The sequence below is a fragment of the Ostrinia nubilalis genome, chromosome 3 (assembly GCF_963855985.1).
Source record: "Ostrinia nubilalis chromosome 3, ilOstNubi1.1, whole genome shotgun sequence".
NCBI lineage: Eukaryota > Metazoa > Arthropoda > Insecta > Lepidoptera > Crambidae > Ostrinia > Ostrinia nubilalis.
The window spans coordinates 2,854,070-2,876,998 of NC_087090.1; the positions used below are offsets into that span (position 1 = coordinate 2,854,070).

Here is a 22,929-nt window from a genome sequence, read left to right on the forward strand (position 1 = left end):
CATTCCAATATTTCCAATTTTATCCGGACTTTTTTATAAATTTATTTGTACCCTCCCATTTTCCAAAAGCACAAACCTTGATCGCCATTACTCCTAATCCTATTGAGGTCGGCGAAGCTCGTTTTGGTTCCGTCGCCATCGGTCGCGTCTCGGTCGTTTAGGAAGAAGCCATCGCCGCCGCCCTTATAGCTGAACCCCAGCTGATTCAAGCTTATGGTGTCGCTGCTGAGCTGCCTTCTGATAGGAAAGTAGGGCTGTTCGCTGTCTGTTTGCGGCTGGGACTGCTGCCGCTCCATCTTAGGCTTTTCTTCTTGGGACCCGTTCTGGAAATCCCCGTGGAAGAATTGTATGGAGCCGCGGATGTCTTGCCGCGACGAGCGCAGAGGCGGGTTGTAGTCTAGCGGGCCTGAAATCAACACGGACTGCGTGATAGATTAGTAACCCAAGCCTATGGAAAATAAGGCCCGATTCGACCAAACTTTTATCCGAGAATAACACACACTTGACACAATTTTAGTATGGGAAATATGTCACAATGACAAGTTTATTCTGAGATTAATATTTACTCTTGTTTGGTCGAATTCACCCTATTATAACTGTGCCAAGTGTGAAGCTTCTGCTTACAAGTTGTACAATAAGAAATCATCAACATAAACCTTGAGAGAACAAGTGTGGAGACTCCTCAAAGATTTAAAGATCGAAAATAAAATGGCAACACAAAAATCTAGCGACACTGATAAGCATTTGAAACTCAGAACGCAAGTTAATGTTATCTCTACTCAAAGGTGTTTCCAAATACAGCGCAGCAAAAGTGCGCGGTGCCATGTAGCAATATGAGCAACCTTTACGCCGGTAGCACACGCCACGAAATCATGAGAGCGAAAAGATTTATTTTTCAATTACACATCTCATTATACTTATAGATCATTTCATCCGCGAAGACGCGCCCCATCTTTCTTCTAGCGGAAGTTGTAACTGTTTGAGTGTTATCGGTACACGCTAAATTATCTATGAGTGTACACGCACGTCGCACACTACAATAATGACGCTCGGATTGTTCGGATCAAACTCACCGCACCCCGCGCTTCCCTCGACCAAAAATTGGGGCGCGACTTCGTGGTTGAAACGATCTATACATGGGGAAGCCGACGCGATGTCGTCACGCGTGCGTTCATTTTTCTCAGAGGTGTGCAACCGGCGTTAAACGTCGCAATAAACTGACCGGCAGGCGCGGAGATCTTCCGCACATTAGCAACAGTTGCCAACTCCTTCTCGGGGTTGCGTCCAGCGAAGTGCAAGCGGTCCTGCGAGCCGCCGAAGTTCTCCACGGTGAGTTGCGAGTCGTCGGACACCGAGCCGCGACGCGAGCGCCGGCCCGCGAACGAACCGGAGTTCTCGCGACACGACGGCCGCCCCGCCGCTACGGCCGCCGCTGCCGACGATTCTGACGTCACGGACGCTGCAAGAAGAATAAAGTGAGTTGTTTTATTTGACGATGATCTTTCAATGATGCAATCATTTCAAGTGCGCCTGCTTTTTCCCCAATTATCATAAAGAAGACTACTTATGACTATATCGTGCGAAGCGGTCAAGTATTCATCGCAGTTTACTCTATGAGCCTGCGACATAACCACTAGAAATATGTACTTAAAAAAAAACATAACTGACTAGGAAATCATATCTGTGTGGGTTGTAACTTTTCCAGGCGTACAACAGATGCGTTTTAATGCCGGCACAACACTTTATAATGCCGGCAGTACACTTTCGCCGAGAACTAGCCGGACCACGAGACAAGCCGAGTGCGAGTGTACAGAGAGCTCTCGCTAGCTCTCAGGGTGTCTCGTTATCGCTCGCTCGCTCTTGGTCCCGTGTTCGCACACGGGGCTGTCTCGCATGACATTCGGGCTAGGTTGAGCGAGAACTCTCGGACCAGACTTGACGAGAGTATACTGCCGGCATAAAGAGTTTTCTGTGTTGTCGACTGTACAAAGTCCTGTCATACCTTTGTCGGCCGTTTGGTGTAGTGGTTCGAAACGGACTACTATTCCGGAGGTAGCGGGTTCGATTCCCGCACAGTAGAAACATTTGTGTGCATGAACATATTTGTTTGTATTGGACTGGGTGTTTTCTATGTATAATAAGTATGTATTTACAAAAAAAAAGTATATAAGTATGTTTACATCCGTTGTCTAGTACCCATAGTACAAGCTTTGCTTAGTTAGGGACTAGAAGCGCAGTGTAAAATGTCCAAGGATATTTATTATTTATTTATTTATTCATACCTGCGTCGTCGTGCTGGCGCGCGATAGTGGCCAACGTGGTGACCTGGCGGCCGCGGTGCACCACAAACTCCTCGCGCTGCGGGCTGCAGCTGCGGCGCTCCGGCGTCGAGCACGCCGACCGCCCGTACGCCACGCCGCGGGCCGACGGCGACCGAGGCACTAACACGACAGTTACATTTAGCAAGAAACAACTAAGGCCCGGTTCCCACTACGCCGGATCAGCGAATCTGCCGGACCGGTAAAACTCCGGAAGGGCTAAAGCCTGGTCCGTGAGCACGTAGAATCCCGTCCAATGACCCCAAGCTACCCATCCTTATCGCTCGCGCGTAATTATATTGCTGTCGCGACTGTGCGACGCGCGCCCGCAGTGAGTGTGCGAGCGCGACAGCAACATAATTACGTGCGAGCGACAAGGATGGGCAGCTTGGGGTCATTGGACGGGATTCTACGTGCTCATGGACCAGGCTTTAGTGGCTGTACAATTTATATTAAAATAGTAAGACACGGGTCTTAACGCGACGTTTATTAATGAGTTGCATTATGTACTCACGGCTTGACGTGACAAGTCACACGAGCCGCCAGTCTGCTGGTGACCACGGCTGCAGCATCGCAGCCGAAACGTCAAGCCGTGAGTACATAATGTAACTCATTAATAAACGTCGCGTTAAACCCGTGTCTTACTATTTTAATTGAAATGGAATGCGAAAGTTTAAAATCTTATATGTTCAATTTATATGAAGCTATTCATATTATCCCGGATCCGGCATTTTTGCTGAGCGTTTTGTCACTGCGAAGTTCAGGCAGAATCACCAGACCGCAGCAGTGAACGAGTTTGTCCGGTATCGGTCCAAGCTCCCCTCGCATCACTCAGCTTACATATTTTGATGATAGGATACTGATGCCCGTTTTCACCATCAATCCTTAACTATTAGGTGACCCTTTTGAAAACAAAATTCTTGTTATATGTTACCATAGGGGTCACTTAAAAATTAGGGATTGATTGTGAAAACGGGCATGACTTGACTGTCCTATTTTCTTGCGGGATCCGGTGTAATGTGAACACTCAGTCCGGCGTTCAGTTTCCGGCAAATCTGCCGGTCCGGCATAGTGGGAACGCGGCCTTAGCTATCACCTATAAGCTTCAGTTCCCATAAACAATTGAACGTGACACGGGGTTGCTACATTATATCTTATCGCGCAGTCGTTATCGCAAACTATGGAAACTCAAGCTTATAGCAACCTTTCTAAGAAAGCCTGGATCATAAAAACGAAATTTCTAATGTAAATGGCTGGTGTATCAATTCAAGTTCATGTTACTATGCGGTGTATGTAATGTGATCTAGTTACAAATACCACAAACACAACATCAAAATAAAACACAAAGTACATATTTTATAATAAAAAAAAAATCTCAGTGTCGATTCTAAAATGGACATTGATTTGATAAATCAACATGATAGATAAAATTACATCATGATACATTTTTTTAGTGCTTAATGTATCCTTGGGAGTCCTGAGGACATAATGTCAACGACTCCTTCTTGTCTATGTTTAGTGTGCTTAAATATAAAGCAAGAGCCTGCAAGTCGCATGCCAAAGCGCTAGAGGTTAAGTTTTGAGTGTGTGAAAAGAGTTAAAACCAAAAACCGGACGAACGAAGGCAAAGCATATTAAGTTGTAGCTGGGCTATGTGATGTTCTGATAAATAATAAAGATACTCTGAAATAAACACGTTTGGTGGAAAATAAAATGTCGGGAGTATAAGGTAAACAAACAAAACGTAAAACATTGAAAAGGAAAAACAAAGAAACGGCACACACAAACGGTTTTGACCACGCACAAAACGAACAACCACACACACGCTGGACGAATATAGTTGTTGTCTATTAAAGCAGTGCCGGTGGGTTTCAATAATATTATGCTAAGAGAAGTACACACTAAAATGAACATGTTTGCAGAATGGGACAAACGAAGACCTTTTACAGTTTCTAAAACATGTCGTGTGCCAAAGTAATAACCCCACCAAGCATCGCGTGAACAGACAGCGACGTTTGATAGGGATGTAACGAAAGTTGAATTTTATTACCGGATACGAATTTTCAAAATAAACTATTATCAAACAAAAGGTTATTTTAGCAATATTTAAACTGAACCCTTTCACTGGTTTAAGGAGAAATATTTTTTGTTTTGAACCTTATGTTGTCTCACTAAAGTTCAAAATTTGGTGGAATCAATTCTGTCATTACGGTAAAAGCTAAAATAATCGAGTTTAAACAGAGCTAATGAATCATATCAATACTGATGTTGAGTAAAGTAGTTCACTTTAACAATACTAATGCAAAAAAAGTGCATACACTCAAGCAAGAATGTGAATATCCGTTTAAAATTAAAATGAAAAATGTTTATTTCGTTAACAACAACAAGTAATAGGATTAGAGGTGGACTCTTTCTTGTAAGTGCAATGGCACCTGTGCCAGAAGGAGTCGCTCTCCCTTAACAAATTAACATTAAGTAACATTTTTTTTATCATAACCAAAAAGTAATAAATATCCGTTACATCCCTATAGAACACATAGGCGGGTACCTGCGAACGCCTTGGCGTGGTGCGGCGTGGGAGAGGCGGGCTCGCCGGCTCGCAGGTCCGGAATCGGCGTGGGCGGCGGCGGCGGCAGCCCGCGAGTGTGGCGCACGCCGTGCACGTTGCTGCGCGAGCACGCTGCGGACCCACGACCACTCAGCGCGCGCGAGGGCAGTTACGTCACGCGGGCGCGACCACTCCGCGCGCGAGGGCAGTTACGTCACGCGGGCGCGACCAATCCGCGCGCTCGGGGTAGCTTACGTCACAGGACCGCGACAACGGCGCACGCGCTTGGGGTAGCTTACGTCATGAGACCGCGAATAAACGGCATACGCGCTTGGAGGAGCTTACGTCATGAGACCGCGACAACGGCGAACACGCTTGGGGTAGTTTAGGTCATGAGACCGCGAATAAACGGCGCTCGCGTTGAGGTAGCTTACGTCACGACGCCGTCACGTGGCCACGCCTACTCAACGGGTACGAATGAAATAGTTTACGTCAGTTACGTCCACGATATTGTCACGTGGCCACGACCAATTAACAGGCGTAACTGGGATACCAGGACTATTTTCACCCGCGACAACGGCGCACGCGCTTTTTTTTTTTTCATTTTTTTTTTTATTTAGGCAGTTATTTGACCACAATCGCACCTGATGTTAAGTGGGATGCAGTCTAGGATGGTACATATCTGCCCTGTAAATGCCTATTCACTCTCGCCATGAAAATGCCCGGATTATAGCCTTCGGCAGCAGGCAGCGAATTCCAGTCCCTAGCTGTTCGCATTATAATAATAGAGTCATCGAAACGCTTGGTGTAACTTACGTCATGAGACCGCGAATGGGCGCTCGCGTTGAGGTAGCTTACGTCAAGACGCCGTCACGTGGCCACGCCCAATCAAAGGTTGCAAATGGAATAGATTACGTCACGATACAGTCACGTCGCCACGACCAATCAGAATATCGAGATAGTTTTTATCACGACGCCATCACATGGCCACGCCCACTCAGCGGGCGCAATTGGAATAAGGGACTATTCCTACTTCTAGTTCCCACCGCTACAACTCCTGTGTAGCCAGGATCTACAGCTTGACCGCCAATATAAACCCAACCAGTGAAGGTCAAGTTATACTGTCATTGGACCCGCAACGAAATTAATCAGAAAAACATAGGGATAGTGGACGTTCACATAGCGAGCTCGTTTAGGAAAATGGCAAGTTACAACAACGTCACGTGCTCAATAGCCTAATCTTATAAAGCACCTAGTGACATATGGAGCAACCACTCAAATAGTGCCCTTGCTCTTGTATGAGAACACATACTACGAAGCACTATTTGCAGTATGGTGGACCAAAAACTCAAATAGTTTGGTGGTTAACTGTTTTTCAGGTGCGCAGGTCGGTAACCGTGACAGCCTCGTATACGTTTGCCCCACTGTGTTTCTTTTTCTTTTTTATAATGAGGAAAACATGTTATTGGTTATACTATCGGTCTAAATCCTATTTTTAAGTTTCTATAAATAAATAAATAAACATAGCAACCGTGCATCACAAGTTTCAGCTGTTTGGTTAAATATTAAAATTTACCAAAAATAGTCACTGATATTCTTAAATAAAATATTGCTTAATAAAGATGGTAAGTATTTAATAACACTAATTATTTGCCAATTTAACGTTTGACTACAAAAAAAAGGCAAACGAATGAACCATAAATCATGTTAAATCACACTGTTTTTTAAACAGTTAAATTAAAAGTTTATTTATCGCTAATTTATCAAGCAATAAATTAGATTTATGGCTGCAATCTGTACAAAATTCTCTGCTTTTTCATTCATTGAAAGACAGTAATCATACTAATATCGCTATAAATTTAATTAGTTTAATAAAAAAACAGATATGGCTATTATAAACAAGAAATTTTATTTAATAGAACATTAAAATACCCTGCAATCGACGTAAGCTAACCCGAGGAACGCACACAACCACACTGTAGACTCACACATGTGCTTACGCGCCACCCACACATCCCCGTTCATAAGCTGTACCCACACAAACACGCGACACGTATTACGTACGTATTCCTGCGTGTATTGCCCACATGAAACGCAGTATGTAAACACAAATTTAAATCTTATGGACACGGTTTAACACACATAAAGTACGCACTTAATGTCTTTGTCACATCGGTAAATGTTCGCCAATTAGGTGACTGGTCACCCTGCCTTGACTTACCATAAATGGCTTGGCACCTACAAACCTTTATTCCTCGAATTGATATCGCAAAACCTGTAGACACTTTTAAGCGTCACTCGTGTTATTTGAAAACAAAATGTTAATTTCATGCGCTAATACTTCAGCCACAAATGTACGGCCTCGTACAAAGCAAGACAGGGTGACAATATTAGAAGAAATTTTTTTGTAGCCAAGCGATTTCTTTTTATCTATTCTAAAATTTACCTTACTTACCTCAATAAACTTTGGCAATAAAAGTGTATTTTACAAAAGACATAAATAAGTACACGGAAATTGCAAATAAAATTTTCTGTCAATACATTTTCTTTACTTTTACGATCCACAATCCCAGCTTGCCTACATAATTCTGCATTAATTAGATTGTTTAAAGCTTCTTCCGCGTCATTTAATTAGTAGGCGTAGAGAATCTTTGATATTATGACCACATACTCCCATTAGAGGTCTATAGCATGCAATACGAGGTATGTTGAGTGTTTGGTACTCACCGGTGCCTGGGTGTTTGACGGACTTCACTGGGTGAACTTCTAGCATGTTGAAGAGATCCGCTAGCATCGCCACTAGGTTCTGTCGCATTGACCTGGAATAATCATTAATTACAATTAATAAGAGCCCAATCAAAAACATAACCCTCCTTCTGGCGCAGTTGGGGAAAAAGTAGGTAGTAAAGCCTGGTCCGTGAGCACGTAGAATTTTGTCCAATGACTCCAAGCTACCCATCCTTATCGCTCGCGCGTAATTATGTTGCTGTCGCGCTCGCGTCGCACAGTCCCGACAGCAATATAATTACGCGCGCGCGATAAGGATGGGTAGCTTGGGGTCATTGGACAAAATTCTACGTGCTCACGGACCAGGCTTTAGTAGTAATCGAAAATATAAGGAAATATTCGTGGGTTTAACTGCCTCTGTAATATTACGCTCGTGCGCTGTCCGTTGCATAAGTATGATCATGCGTGTTGATTATTGTCAACACAAATACCACAACACAAACTTGAATTTACCAAACAATAGCTGTACTAATTTATACCTTATTAAGTTTGACTTGAGTTTAAACTCAAACGTAGTTGAACAATTTGAGAGGGACATGCAAAGTATGTCAACGCCGTGATTAGCGCGCCTTACACGCATTCCACATATTTGTGCACCACATTAGTCCAAGCCGCAAATGTTATGAAGTAGGAACAAGTGACTCTACACGCATGTCGATCGGTATTTAGTTCGAGCACATTATATCGTCAATACATAATTGAACAACTTAATAAGGAGTTCTTCTACGAAGTTGGAATTAGTGTTTTGCTTAAGAATGTAAAAAGGATGTTCACATACTTTATGAATGGTAGGTTCAATAGGGGTCTTCTTTAAATATAAGTAGGTCATGGATAAGTTTGAAATGACATCCAGTATCGATACTATCCCACAATAATTACCATGCTTCATATCCTGTATTTCAGGATCTACATAAATCGTGTGAGATTTTGTCTTGTCTCATGAGATCGTGGAGGCAATATTGTGTAGAGGCCAATTGGTGCCCGTCAGAATTCCGTAGTCAAGCAAAACTAAAGCCTTCTACCCTGTCAGTGCCAGTCGGTGGCAGTCAGACCGGTCTCGTGCAGCATCAGACTCACCCTCGCATGTAGGTGACGTCCTCGGGCAGCATGTGGAACACGTTGTGGGGCAGGCAGTGCTGGCAGAAGTCGTGCACGAGCATGAGGTTGTGCAGGCAGTCCTGGATGGAGGCCAGTCGGTGCCAGTCAGACCGGTCTCGTGCAGCATCAGACTCACCCTCGCATGTAGGTGACGTCCTCGGGCAGCATGTGGAACACGTTGTGGGGCAGGCAGTGCTGGCAGAAGTCGTGCACGAGCATGAGGTCGTGCAGGCAGTCCTGGATGGAGGCCAGTCGGTGCCAGTCAGACCGGCCTCGTGCAGCATCAGACTCACCCTCGCATGTAGGTGACGTCCTCGGGCAGCATGTGGAACACGTTGTGGGGCAGGCAGTGCTGGCAGAAGTCGTGCACGAGCATGAGGTTGTGCAGGCAGTCCTGGATGGAGGCCAGTCGGTGCCAGTCAGACCGGTCTCGTGCAGCATCAGACTCACCCTCGCATGTAGGTGACGTCCTCGGGCAGCATGTGGAACACGTTGTGGGGCAGGCAGTGCTGGCAGAAGTCGTGCACCAGCATGAGGTTGTGCAGGCAGTCCTGGATGGAGGCCAGTCGGTGCCAATCAGTAATGCCTACTACCCCGTCATAAGACTCACCCTCGCATGTAGGTGACGTCCTCGGGCAGCATGTGGAACACGTTGTGGGGCAGGCAGTGCTGGCAGAAGTCGTGCACGAGCATGAGGTTGTGCAGGCAGTCCTGGATGGAGGCCAGTCGGTGCCAGTCAGACCGGTCTCGTGCAGCATCAGACTCACCCTCGCATGTAGGTGACGTCCTCGGGCAGCATGTGGAACACGTTGTGGGGCAGGCAGTGCTGGCAGAAGTCGTGCACGAGCATGAGGTTGTGCAGGCAGTCCTGGATGGAGGCCAGTCGGTGCCAGTCAGACCGGTCTCGTGCAGCATCAGACTCACCCTCGCATGTAGGTGACGTCCTCGGGCAGCATGTGGAACACGTTATGGGGCAGGCAGTGCTGGCAGAAGTCGTGCACGAGCAGTCCTGGATGGAAGCCAGTCGGTGCCAGTCAGACCGGTCTCGTGCAGCATCAGACTCACCCTCGCATGTAGGTGACGTCCTCGGGCAGCATGTGGAACACGTTATGGGGCAGGCAGTGCTGGCAGAAGTCGTGCACGAGCAGTCCTGGATGGAAGCCAGTCGGTGCCAGTCAGACCGGTCTCGTGCAGCATCAGACTCACCCTCGCATGTAGGTGACGTCCTCGGGCAGCATGTGGAACACGTTGTGCGGCAGGCAGTGCTGGCAGAAGTCGTGCACGAGCATGAGGTTGTGCAGGCAGTCCTGGATGGAGGCCAGTCGGTGCCAGTCAGACCGGTCTCGTGCAGCATCAGACTCACCCTCGCATGTAGGTGACGTCCTCGGGCAGCATGTGGAACACGTTATGGGGCAGGCAGTGCTGGCAGAAGTCGTGCACGAGCAGTCCTGGATGGAAGCCAGTCGGTGCCAGTCAGACCGGTCTCGTGCAGCATCAGACTCACCCTCGCATGTAGGTGACGTCCTCGGGCAGCATGTGGAACACGTTATGGGGCAGGCAGTGCTGGCAGAAGTCGTGCACGAGCAGTCCTGGATGGAAGCCAGTCGGTGCCAGTCAGACCGGTCTCGTGCAGCATCAGACTCACCCTCGCATGTAGGTGACGTCCTCGGGCAGCATGTGGAACACGTTATGGGGCAGGCAGTGCTGGCAGAAGTCGTGCACGAGCAGTCCTGGATGGAAGCCAGTCGGTGCCAGTCAGACCGGTCTCGTGCAGCATCAGACTCACCCTCGCATGTAGGTGACGTCCTCGGGCAGCATGTGGAACACGTTATGGGGCAGGCAGTGCTGGCAGAAGTCGTGCACGAGCAGTCCTGGATGGAAGCCAGTCGGTGCCAGTCAGACCGGTCTCGTGCAGCATCAGACTCACCCTCGCATGTAGGTGACGTCCTCGGGCAGCATGTGGAACACGTTGTGCGGCAGGCAGTGCTGGCAGAAGTCGTGCACGAGCATGAGGTTGTGCAGGCAGTCCTGGATGGAGGCCAGTCGGTGCCAATCAGTAATGCCTACTACCCCGTCATAAGACTCACCCTCGCATGTAGGTGACGTCCTCGGGCAGCATGTGGAACACGTTGTGCGGCAGGCAGTGCTGGCAGAAGTCGTGCACGAGCATGAGGTTGTGCAGGCAGTCCTGGATGGAGGCCATGCGGCCCACTCGCACGGCGGCGCGCGGCAACGCGTCGGGGCAGTAGAACGAGATGAGCGCCGCCAGGGCCGTCCCGTCGCACAGGTCCTGCAGGCTGCTCACCATCGGCACGTGCTGGGACGAGTCCTCCTGGAAATATACACTTTATCGTTACGTATCTTATCAGTACGCCCTTGATCAGGATCTGGTATCCACAGAGCCCACATCAGGTTAGATACTACATCGGCGTGGAACGATCTGATAAAGATCGGCGGGGCTGTGGTCATCCCTATCACGCAAAGCGAGACGCCAGCATGAGCGACGGTGACAGACTCGAATCTACGTAAAGAGCGTTTCAGTTTCAGAGTAGCCCTTCAGGTTTTTATGATATCTACCTATTTTGAACTTCATAGCCTTGTCATAAGTAGGTAATGTTTTTGTAAGTTTTGAACCAGATGTGGCTAGTCATTGGGTGCAGGATACTACTGCCTATTTTCTGAAGAGTCAACAGGGTATTCACTGATAGTCTATCCCATCAAACCCTAAGTGGTCGCATGAGGTCGCGATAACAATTGATTTCTAATGTGTCTCGATTCGCGGGTACTTGAAGGGCTACAGACTAAAATAATGATGGTCATAATATAAAGTAATTTTAAAGCTTTTTTTATTCCATGATCAGTGGGGCACAACACAACAAGACGAAACACGAAACCCTCAGTGAAACCAAAGACATTGATGAACTGTCAAAACTGTGATAACAAGGTCACTCGCAGTCTTCGCAGAATGTTATTTTCGATGTAGCAATTAATATTTTTAATTGAATATTAATTAAAAATAACCTGTGTTTATGTGCCATCATGTGATACCAACATGTGACCTTTCCAAAGCAAAACAAAGTGTATGATGTGGAGTACAAAACAAATGCAATGCATTATAAGATGTCCTTGTGCTGTATCCAGTGCAGCGCAGTACAAGGCGATCATTATTGTCTTGACACTGGGTTCAAGGAGGTTAACAATTAACCTGTTTGGTATCTCAACTGTAACTTAATATGTCAACAAACTGACTGCGTTCTTCACGTGTAGTTAATTTGACAAGGCAACAATTACATGACATAATGTAATCTGGCTGTTAATCGTCATCGTTTTGTGTTTGATGGAAAAGTATTTTGTTAACTGATATCAGAAGAAAATGAAGTATAGTCCTCAGCCTCCCTCTGTGAGTATGCTTATAGGATATGAAGTACCAAAGTGTAAATCATGAGTAATTAAGTTTACTGAGTGTCTTTCCATCTTAGATCCCATCTTCACTTCATGCGTTTATGAAGAGTGTTTAAAAACAGCAAAAGTTGAAAGAGGTGTCCAGTAGGCCTAAGATGCGCGCATCGACAATAACATGATATGATAAGACAATTTTCGATCACGTAGATAATTTTATCATTTTCCCTAACATGGGACCATCGATAGAAAAGTCTATCGACCGCTATCGCGTGATAACCCAATTGTTGCCATATTAAGAAAAAATTGCGTTATTATGTTGGCCAACCTTGAAATATTTTAGCTCATTCGTTCAATCTCGTTCATTTCTGCTACTAATTCGGCTAAAAACACATATCTTAAAGCAGTGAGAACGTCATTAAAAAAAAGTTATGTCAATTTTGTTGACATTACATGACTGCTTTGTTTGTGTTTTTAAAATTGTATTTTTATGTTTCCAGTCTTATTTTTAATATTTCTAAAGTACGGAAAATATCAAACGAAGAGATAACCAAGTTAAAGAAAAACAATGAAGAATTCCTAATCATACCGATAGTATTAAAGAATGAAGTCTTCAAAATTAACAGAATCACCGAACTCCACTACCTACCCCATAATGCGAGGTTTACAGTAATTATTCAACTTACATGAAGCAGTCAGAAAGTTTATTGAGATTTGAGAAATAAAGTTACACTCATAAGTAGCAAAGTAAGTACCTAAAGTCTAAAATATTAGCTATACTCCGCACATCTTGATTTTCATAAGTAACAGCACCGGAGAAAAGGAAAAATATCTTTATTCCTACAAATAAGCTTTCACCTTCTTTCCTATATTTATTTCACATAGTTCTTTCACCGTGTAATAATACTGTGATCAATATTTTGTATGTAAACTTAAAATACAAATAGGATTAAGTAAATGTTTCTATTTATGAACTGTTTATGTAATTGTAATATTTATAATTGTGTTTAAATAATATTCTTTCTTTTTTCAGACAGTGGATGAAGAAGTGTGGGATTATGAGTGATTATTTCATTCTAAAGCAGACATAATCAAGTCTTGCTCACTATCATGAAAATTTACAATAACAATCAGCAAGAAAAACTTCAAGGGTACTGGCTAGGCTAACCAATTCATGGAATTCTGTTTGTATTTGAAATTATAAATAGCTATTGTAAAACAAAAGTTTTCCAAATAAAGATTTTGTAAATAATGGTTGAATTATTTTGAAATTACACTGCAATAATGAATTTATTGCCTGCGTCCAGCGTCTTTCTGCTACCATTATGATGTCGTCGGTCCACCTTGTGGGTGGACGTCCCACGGTACCCGGCCTCCACCCCAGAACCTTGCTGCCCCATCGGACAACATGGAAAGCTTTGGGGGAGGCCTAAGTTCAGCAGTGGACGTCCTATGGCTGAGATGATGATGAATTTATTATAATGGAATAAATTGTACAAGATTATCATCCTGTCACATTAAAGCCCTTAAAAAAGACCACATGGAGGAATTAGATTGATAGTAATGTGGAATGTATGTATGGTATCACCATCAAGTTATAAAATTAGTAAAATTCATTTATTCTCATTGTTATTATAGCAAGTTTGATTACACATCCCACCCAATGCTAATTTCTGACAATGACCTTGCCACTGTTTGATGTAGACACAAGAAGCTCGGTCACCACATTCCGCCCCATTTTCAATAATTTTACAAGATTATGTACAGATGACAGTAGGTACTTAAATCAAGCTAAACACTGTGGGGTATCTCACGACATTTGCAACTTAATATGTATTGTCTGATGTACTGTTGACTGCCTACCTAAGTAGGTAAGTAATGGTTATTTTACAAGGTAGGTAATGTAATAATTAATATGTGGGTGGGACTGTGGGAGCACTAAGATTTTGCAGCTAGCGATTATAAACTGTCGCAAGATTCGCCTCACACTGATAAACTCTTGAACTAGAACTCAATCTCCACCTAGAAGTAAAAGTATCACAAAGGTGCTAGATTCCTTTCTTTGAATTTTACTAGCCTCAAATTAGTCGTAAAATGTCATTTACCATTATAAATGATAAATAAATAGAGTTAAAGTAGCTTGCAAAAAAGTTAATCTCCTATCGTCTTGCTATCGTGGTCAAGGATCGAGGACGATAAAAACACCACATCCTATCCTATCGTGATGTCAAAATATGATATAGTTAGCGCTTCATGTTAGGGCTTGCCAGGTTTATCACAAAAAAAAAAACAAATCTATCACTATCACATTTTGACAGATGACATGATAATTTTCGGGGTGCCATGTTAGCGCCGGTAGATAAAACGATATAGTGACGTCAAAATCGATATAACGCCGCGATAGCAGTTTATCACGGCGCGCATCTTAGCCCTGCTGCATTAATCTATCCTTTTTGAGCGATCGCAGGCTAATGACTGCTGGACGCAAATAACTATCTACCACTACGGCAGCTGCTATACAGCTGCTATATTACCTCGGCCTTGTTAAGCGCTGCACAGGCCGCGTTTATCCAGCACAGAATGCCGTCCTCGTGCGGCACAGAGGGCCCGGCGGGCGTATAGCACCATTAGAGCTTCCACTACCGTCATACGTGTGTCTTGCATTTATCTTTCCTTTTTGAGCGATCGTAGGCCCATGACTGCTGCACGCAAATAACTATCTACCACTACAGCAGCTGCTATATTACCTCGGCCTTGTTAAGCGCTGCACAGGCCGCGTTTATCCAGCACAGTATGCCGTCTTCATGCGGCACGGAGGGCCCGGCGGGCGGCGGCTGGGAGGTGCCGAACCGCTGCACCGCCGCCGACACGCGGTCCGGCGTCACTACCTCCCGCGCGTATAGCACCATTAGAGCTTCCACCACCGCCATATGTGAGCTCTAAGTGTCCTCCATTTATCTTTCCTTTTTGAGCGATCGTAAGGACATGACTGCTGGACGCAAATAACTATCTACCACTACAGCAGCTGCTATACAGCTGCTATATTACCTCGGCCTTGTTAAGCGCTGCACAGGCCGCGTTTATCCAGCACAGTATGCCGTCCTCGTGCGGCACGGAGGGCCCGGCGGGCGGCGGCTGGGAGGTACCGAACCGCTGCGCCGCCGCCGACACGCGGTCCGGCGTCACTACCTCCCGCGCGTATAGCACCATTAGAGCTTCCACCACCGCCATGTGTGCGCTCTGGAAGAAAAGAAGAGAAGCTTGGTAAAGTATAAAACCGACTCCAAAAAACCTACACTAAAACGTAGAAAAATAATTACTAATTACCTACTTATTTATTAGGACGAATTATTAATATTTATGTAGGTATACCATGATTGATACTCTGGAGTCGGTGCCAAGATTATGAAACATGTAAAGTTTGCCTGCACCGACTCCAAAAGTATCAATCATGGTATACCTACATAAATATTAATAATTCGTCCTAATAAATAAGTAGGTAATTAGTAATTATTTTTCTACGTTTTAGTGTAGGTTTTTTGGAGTCGGTTTTATTTTTTTTTATAAAATTTTACTTATTTTTTGCTTTTTAGTTAACTAATTATTACCTTGATGTTACCACTGAAGGTAGGCAGTACACTGAGACCAAAAAAAATTGGTTCATAATCGGCGGAGATATTGCGTATAAAAAAGTTCATCCCCAATTTTCCACCCTTGGGGGCGAAATATTTTCTTCAAATTCGCATAAAACCACCCCTTTGATAATACCTATTCAACAAAAAAATAATCGTTCAAATTGGTTTATAATCGGCGGAGATATTGCGTATAAAAAAGTTCATCCCCAATTTTCCACCCTTGGGGGTTGTTTTTTTTATTATTAAATTTAAATGGGACCACCCTTGAGGTATTACCTATACGCCGAAAAAAGATTTGTTCAAATCGGTTCATAATTGGCGGAGTTATCGCGTAACAAACATAGAAAAAAAAAAAAAAAAAAAAAAACATACGGGTCGAATTGAGAACCTCCTCCTTTTTTGAAGTCGGTTGAAAAGTAATTAAGTTCTTAGCTCATACATGTGCCACTGCTTGTGGATTTGCAGTACGTGGAGTACAGTGACGTCAGTGACCCAAATGTAATAAGATAAAACAACTGAGCTGAGCACACTACACTGTAGTGGCATGCTGAATCAGGAGCTGCGAACTCGCGGGCAAATACTAGGAGAACACCATTCGACCCCAAAATAATTCTGGACCCAATTAGCTTCGCGGTAATATTCGGCTTTGTACTAGGAGAATATTTCTTTACACCTTGAAAACATTAAAGTCAATTAAGGTGCGGAAAAAGTGACGTCATAGTTTGTCTTTCCCATATACAAAATCCATACGAGAACCGAGTTTCAGCTCATAAAAGGTATGTCAATCGCAAAGCGCAGGTATTCACTGAATCCAGTGTATACTAGGGACTTTTTACGTCACCAGTACAGGGAGACGTTTACAAAAGTATGGCGCAGCAAACGCGAAAATAGTCAACAAACAAAAAACACCACTGTCGCTCACATTATTAAATTAAATATTCATAAGACAGTCTACCCACCATTTATTAATTGACGAGCGATGAAATTGTAGTTCACTTACATACATATTTTATTTATGAAAGCTTGAATCGGGGCAAGTATCACGCCATTCTTGGCAAGCGATATGGTTATCAATGACTGAAGCAGACAGTTGCCTGCAAATTGTTTCAGGGGGTGTGGAGTAGCTAAAGCGCAAAAGATTTAGACTTGAATCTAACGGATCGATACGTCGTGTATAAATAGATAACAGTCTATCTTTCAGAAGATTATGGTGTCACCAAAAGGGTAACAACGAGCATAATTTTAGTCAGCTCGACAAGAACTGATCTATAAATTGGGATTGATGTATGTTCCAATGGTTACAACTACAGCAACTGGCACCCAAGTACATACCATCAAAGCCGTTTTTCTTCTTGTCTTGTCGACAACAAACCTACACAGTGTCAGCCCAAAACTCCGCTACAAGAATGACGTTGTTAGTAGCCTTCATTAAATCTTCTGCGTGCAGTTGTTTGGCCACGCATTGCATCATGTGCTTCAAAGCTATTGGTCTCAGGGGAATTTATATGTATAATTTAAGATGCTGTTCTTCGAGTAATACCGTGGCTTCAATGATGGCAGCTGACACAAGAGTACCATTTGAGTTGTTAGCCTAATCGGGGTGGGTAGCCCATATCCCACTCACCGTGGGTTGGTCTGTATGAGGACGGTCTCGGTGAGCGCTCAATCGGGCGGGTCGGGCACGTGCGCGCCCTTCCTGGCCAGGGTCTGCAGGATGTTCCAGTGGTTCAGACTGTGGTAGCTGACACTAGTACCATCTGAACAGCTGGTCACACTAGACAGGGTAGCACACTCACCATTCGCAGCGGGTTGGTCTGTATGAGGACGGTCTCGGTGAGCGCACAGTCGGGCGGGTCGGGCACGTGCACGCCCTTCCTGGCCAGGGTCTGCAGGATGTTCCAGTGGTTCAGACTGTGGTAGTTCGGGTCGGAGTACATGTTCGCGAGCGCGAGGCAGTAAAGCTCCGCGTTCGCGAGCCCCCCTACGATTGGTGGCTTCAGATGCTCCTGATCCTGAGGAATAAAAGAAAACTTTATTAAAAACTGGTATTACTTTTGAATTCTCATCACCCCAATCCACTCGCCTATTGATTACTGGAGGAAGACAACGTGGTTAAAAGGTTAAAAAGAAACCACGTGATTTAAGCGATCTATCTGGATTCCACCGTGGATCTAGTTGAAAAATAAAATCTCAGTATCCTTAATGGATCTAGTGAATGGATCTTCTTAGATAGATCGATTTAAGATAACAGCTTGGCATAGGCCAGCTGCTCTTTAATAATACAAAGACAGTCAGAAAAATCAACACAAAAAAAACTTTTCAATTCGCAATTGCCGACATTCTTTCCAAATCAGGCAAATCTTACGTCTTGAATGTAAAGGGCAAAGAATCCATATAAAGTATTTGTTATCAAGCCTGAATACAAATATGATACTTGATACGGTCTAAAGGAAAATGTCACATTTATTTCATTACGCATTCAACGTAAGTAGGTGTGGGCTGGCAATGGGTTCGTTCAACAATAGATCCCAAAATAAACTATCGGAAACATTATAAGGACAAGTAGTTACGTAAGCGTACGCTACTCAAATCAAAAGACCAAACTCAATTTTGAAGCAATAAGCTTGAAGACGCAAAAGCCTCTCGAATGTAGATCAATGTTAGGTCACGACCCAATTTAGAACGCAGCCACAGCTCGGCAGCTCTTTAGTTTTGTCATCGTGATCATAAAAGGTTGGAAGATGATGAATATGGGACTTGACAGCAACTTTGGAGATGGCTTGTCGTCTTCGCACTGTTTTTGGGTTGGTTTAGAAAGACAAATAAATAATATAGTATGTATTTGGACTATTGATAGAGCGTCTATCTGCTCCTATAAAAGCTTTAAAATGCAAAAATACTGCACAGTATAAAATGCGTCATAATTAAGTGACATGACGTAATTAAAAGGTGTGACAGTGGCGTAACACAGTGAAGTAAATAAATGAAACAATTTAACCTTGCCGACGGGTGCGGCCCGCCACTAGTGCCAGACAGCCGCTATGACGTCACGGGCGGTTTTAACCACCCTTATCACTACCTCTATCCACTTCATACCTAGAAAACTTCATGATTTATATGAGGCAGGGACACGACTTGCTTGACGGGGATTTATTAACGTTTTTTACCTCGCTATCGATCTTTACAGAAATATAATTTAAGCTAGTAGTAGTGGAAGAACATTAATCAGATAATGTTATGTGAAGAATAGGTTGCTAAACTAATAAGTAATGTCAACTGATTTCAGCAAGTAACACGAAGCAGATGTATTGTAAAACAAAAAAAAAACCTATGCTAGGACATCCTGCTGTATAGCACCACTGTGAATGATTCATCATATCAATTTCCATTGTATTTGGTTTTAGGAAACAGTGTTCAAAATGAAGCCTGTAGCCGAACAAACACGCGTAAACAAACACCTACAACCACACGTAAAATATTTGAATTGCCTAAATAAATTTATGTCAATACAAATGTATAATAAAAAAACTGGTTTGATTTCGCAATGTGTTACGGCACAAAATTACCATCTCATTGGCCATGGTCTAAACGACACCAACGTGTGAAATGCCAGACAATAAGCGGCCTCAATAGCTAACTTTTAATCTAGATCTGTTAGGTCAAGATAAAGCCGAGTGTAAAATAGCTAAATTGGTTCGGGTTGGCGACTACCCAGTCGAGAGACAATATCAGACGCTCAGATAGACGTAGTACGAGGAATGCCCTAGTTTTACAATGAATGTGCTAGATTAAGATTACGTTTTAATTCATAAATTTTTCATAGCTCGCTTCCCAAGCCATGTCTGGAAACCAGCAGATTTTTGGAAAACCAATACATGCCTTGTAAAAATTTTGGAAACTCTTTATCACTCTTTGAATTCAATTCCCTAGAGTTCTATCAAAGTTCTATAGAACATTGGATTGGCTATGCATTTGGGCAATTGATTCATGCCGTCGTGACTACCTGGCATATCGTTCCAATCTGTAAACCTACCTCAAAATGTGTAAGATTTAAAAGTAGAGCTGCAAAAGTTCAACTTGTCGTCAAATTAACCCTTCTATTTTACTTCTGCATACTTATCTACATACTTGTTGATTACACACGTGCTGCGTACAACTACCGTTTTGTGAACAATAAGTGAACTCTGACAAATAGGAAGAGCCATTACACCAAACGTCCAGCGTCGTTTGGACAATAATTACAGTTTTTGCGGATATCATCGCGATCCGAGCGAGGTCGTCGCTCGAAATTACAGCGTATTACGGTAATCACTCCGTCCCCGACATCGACGAGTCACTTTCGAATCATTTGCACACCAAAATCATCTGCTACAGAAATTATTGGAGTATCAAAATTCTAATTACAGAGAACCAATCCGGACATTTCAGTTGATTTCAGCTAGATAGTGATAAAATTTTTAAAAATATTTTCAATTCGATACTTTCAGTACATAATTCATATCAGGAATTAGAATGTGTCTCTATCTATAATCTTACGAATGTGATTTGTGTCGCTATAAATCATAAATCATACACATGAATACTAGTTCTGTGATTAGATACGAGTGTTTACTTAGGAATGTGTACCGCTTATAAATTTATTCAGGCACATAATTCAAACAGTACACATTACATTATTGATTCAACGGTTCAATCACAACACCGGTCGTAAACATATTGAATTACGATCACCGATCCTGACGCGTGCCATTGTCGAATGTCCGAGCGGCAATAACATCATACCTTGAGTCAAAACATTCGATTCGAAACGCATGCACAGTTGATGCTACTGAATGCTTGTCCGCAGCGAAGCACGCATTAATACCAAACAGACACAAACATAACTTACTTTAATAGGCATAATTAATACTTTGATAACTATAAATGGACTGGATCACGTCAACGTGTCATGTCAGTTCGTCGGAAGTGTCTGCGTAAATAAATATGTCTTAGACCTAGACAGCCTTTTCATGGAAGCAGAACAGTACTTGAGCATAGCTAGATTAAGTTTCATGTAAGATTCATGGACTTTTTTTCCGCAATTACTTCGCTACGTGAATGCAACTATTGTCTAGTCTACAGGCGTATCACACTATGGCTATAATCCCTTGCAAGCTCGGTTTGAGAACACACATTAGGCGTCACGTTACGCATAGAACACGACAAAAACGCATCAGCCCTCGACGGCGCGACAAAACGACCAAGAATTAATGACAAACGCATTGTGGCTCGTCTCCGATGTCCCCGAAGGCACGGGTCAAGGAGAAAGGCGCCGGCTACAAAATTCATCTGCACCGTCTGTGATTAGTCTGCAGAACTTTTTTTATTCTCACTCATTCAGTTTTTTACCATTTTGCTTGCTTTACTACTTTTCATTGCACATTGTACAATTTCTAAGACAGAAAATGGATGAATCATGTGCTGCCGAGATTTAGGTGTTGAAGCTGAGCTGACTCAGAACGACATTAAACGGCAATAACAGTGAATCATTAATTGAAAGTAGGTACGTAATTTGTGTTGGAAACGTGAGAAAATATGGCTCGAACTGCTATCGCCTATAATATTTTTGCAAATGTCATGGTCGTATTTATTGATGTATTTCCTGTGCATGTAACAGATTTTCATGAAAAGATACATGAAAATAACTGGAAATAGTTACGACAAAACCAGCTGAGTCATAGAGAAAAGAACAAAAGGATCACCGTTTCCCGAAGGCGGAAACGGCACGACTATTTTTACGGAACGACAGTTTTGTATTGGCCCCGCTGAAAAACTTTGTGGCATTCCATTCTCAACCTTACGCCCTTGACGTTTGTATTTGGAGCATGCCCACATTGGCGTCCCGAGGAGCAAAGTTACTTGTTGCAGAGTGGAGATGAATATGCATTCATTAGGTTATTTCCATCGTGGAAAACGCTCGGAGACAACACCGGCGAAGCTGAATGCCGTGTGCTATTGGATTTCAAAGGGACAGGACGATATTTTATTTCTGGAACATGATCGCAACTACTTCCTCAATTGTTAAACAGACCAAAACATGTGTTTGATTGCTTAATATTGTTAGCTGCATCGGAATTACTTAAAAATAAATAACATGTTGCTATTTTAATTAACTTAATATTCTGTGACGTAAAATCGTACATGCAAACAATAATCTTTCAGCGCTATTTTAATTCCTTCTCACACACTAGTTTGATGTAAAATCGCAGTAACTAGTCGTGTCTAATGTCCTGGTTATTCACCTCATCGCGAGACAAAGCAATAACGCCCCCGGTGACCTGACGAGTTCAGCCAACTCCATCCAAATTATTGATACACAAGCTATACTAAATTATACATATTACACGGCAAATTGATTGACTATTGAGGCTGGAGACAGAAATGAAGAAACTACCGATAATACATTGAATTGGTTGAACTTAAATTGCGCTTAATTGCTTCGTAGATAAATTATTCAAGTAATCTTTAGTTTATTCCACCTGAGTCTCTTGCTAGATTAAATGTCGATGGGCAATATATTAACTCTACAGACAAAATTACTTTCGCAAAAAGGTTTCTTAGCTCGAAAAGAAGAGCAAAGTTTTCACATTATCTTCGTAACTTAGTGTGGGTTTTAGACGTATTAGATGTTGTACCAAAGATGTTAAATGTGGGCATTGCATTGAAATAGGTACACTGCAATATTTCACGTTCAGTGAGCGTGCGAGGATATTTCAGTGACAAACACGGTGGTCCTTGAACTTGTTCGCAACAACACTCGCTTAATGGACATCCGTCGGGCACTGTATCCAGAAACAACTTCTGGGAAATGAGCCCTGCACTGAATACTAATGCACTCTTGAAATAGTCTGACAGCCAAGATAATATGACACGATAAGGTTTATCAAGAAAGTCTCTTGTGAATGACATTAAACGGATTATTGATATCTTTACGTCATCTGTTGCAGCAAAATACAAATGGAATGAAGCTACATTTTAAAAGAACCAACACAAAGATGATTGATGATTTTGAATTGGGCATCTTGACAAATTTCAGAAACCTTACTGTGCTCTTCCATTTCTGTAGCATTATATCCTTCGGCTATTTATATGGCATGGCGTCCAT

General features: G+C 43.3%; 1 protein-coding gene and 1 long non-coding RNA gene across 2 annotated transcripts in view; one reads left to right on the forward strand and one right to left on the reverse strand.

The window, feature by feature from the left end:
• Positions 1 to 22,929, reverse strand: part of LOC135088125 (patronin) — a 66,770-nt gene that overhangs the window by 29,867 nt on the left and 13,974 nt on the right. The window contains exons 3-11 of the mRNA XM_063983007.1: positions 17,582 to 17,797; positions 15,199 to 15,390; positions 14,898 to 15,089; positions 10,839 to 11,083; positions 7,594 to 7,685; positions 4,867 to 4,998; positions 2,283 to 2,441; positions 1,223 to 1,459; positions 77 to 406 (exon numbers count right to left, since the gene is read on the reverse strand). Of these exons, the coding sequence (XP_063839077.1) occupies positions 77 to 406; positions 1,223 to 1,459; positions 2,283 to 2,441; positions 4,867 to 4,998; positions 7,594 to 7,685; positions 10,839 to 11,083; positions 14,898 to 15,089; positions 15,199 to 15,390; positions 17,582 to 17,797 (1,795 nt within the window). The remainder of the gene's footprint in view (positions 1 to 76; positions 407 to 1,222; positions 1,460 to 2,282; positions 2,442 to 4,866; positions 4,999 to 7,593; positions 7,686 to 10,838; positions 11,084 to 14,897; positions 15,090 to 15,198; positions 15,391 to 17,581; positions 17,798 to 22,929) is intronic.
• On the forward strand, positions 12,616 to 13,402 carry LOC135087588 (uncharacterized). The gene is made up of 2 exons (XR_010260888.1): positions 12,616 to 12,897; positions 13,184 to 13,402. It is a non-coding gene; the product is annotated as an uncharacterized LOC135087588 (long non-coding RNA).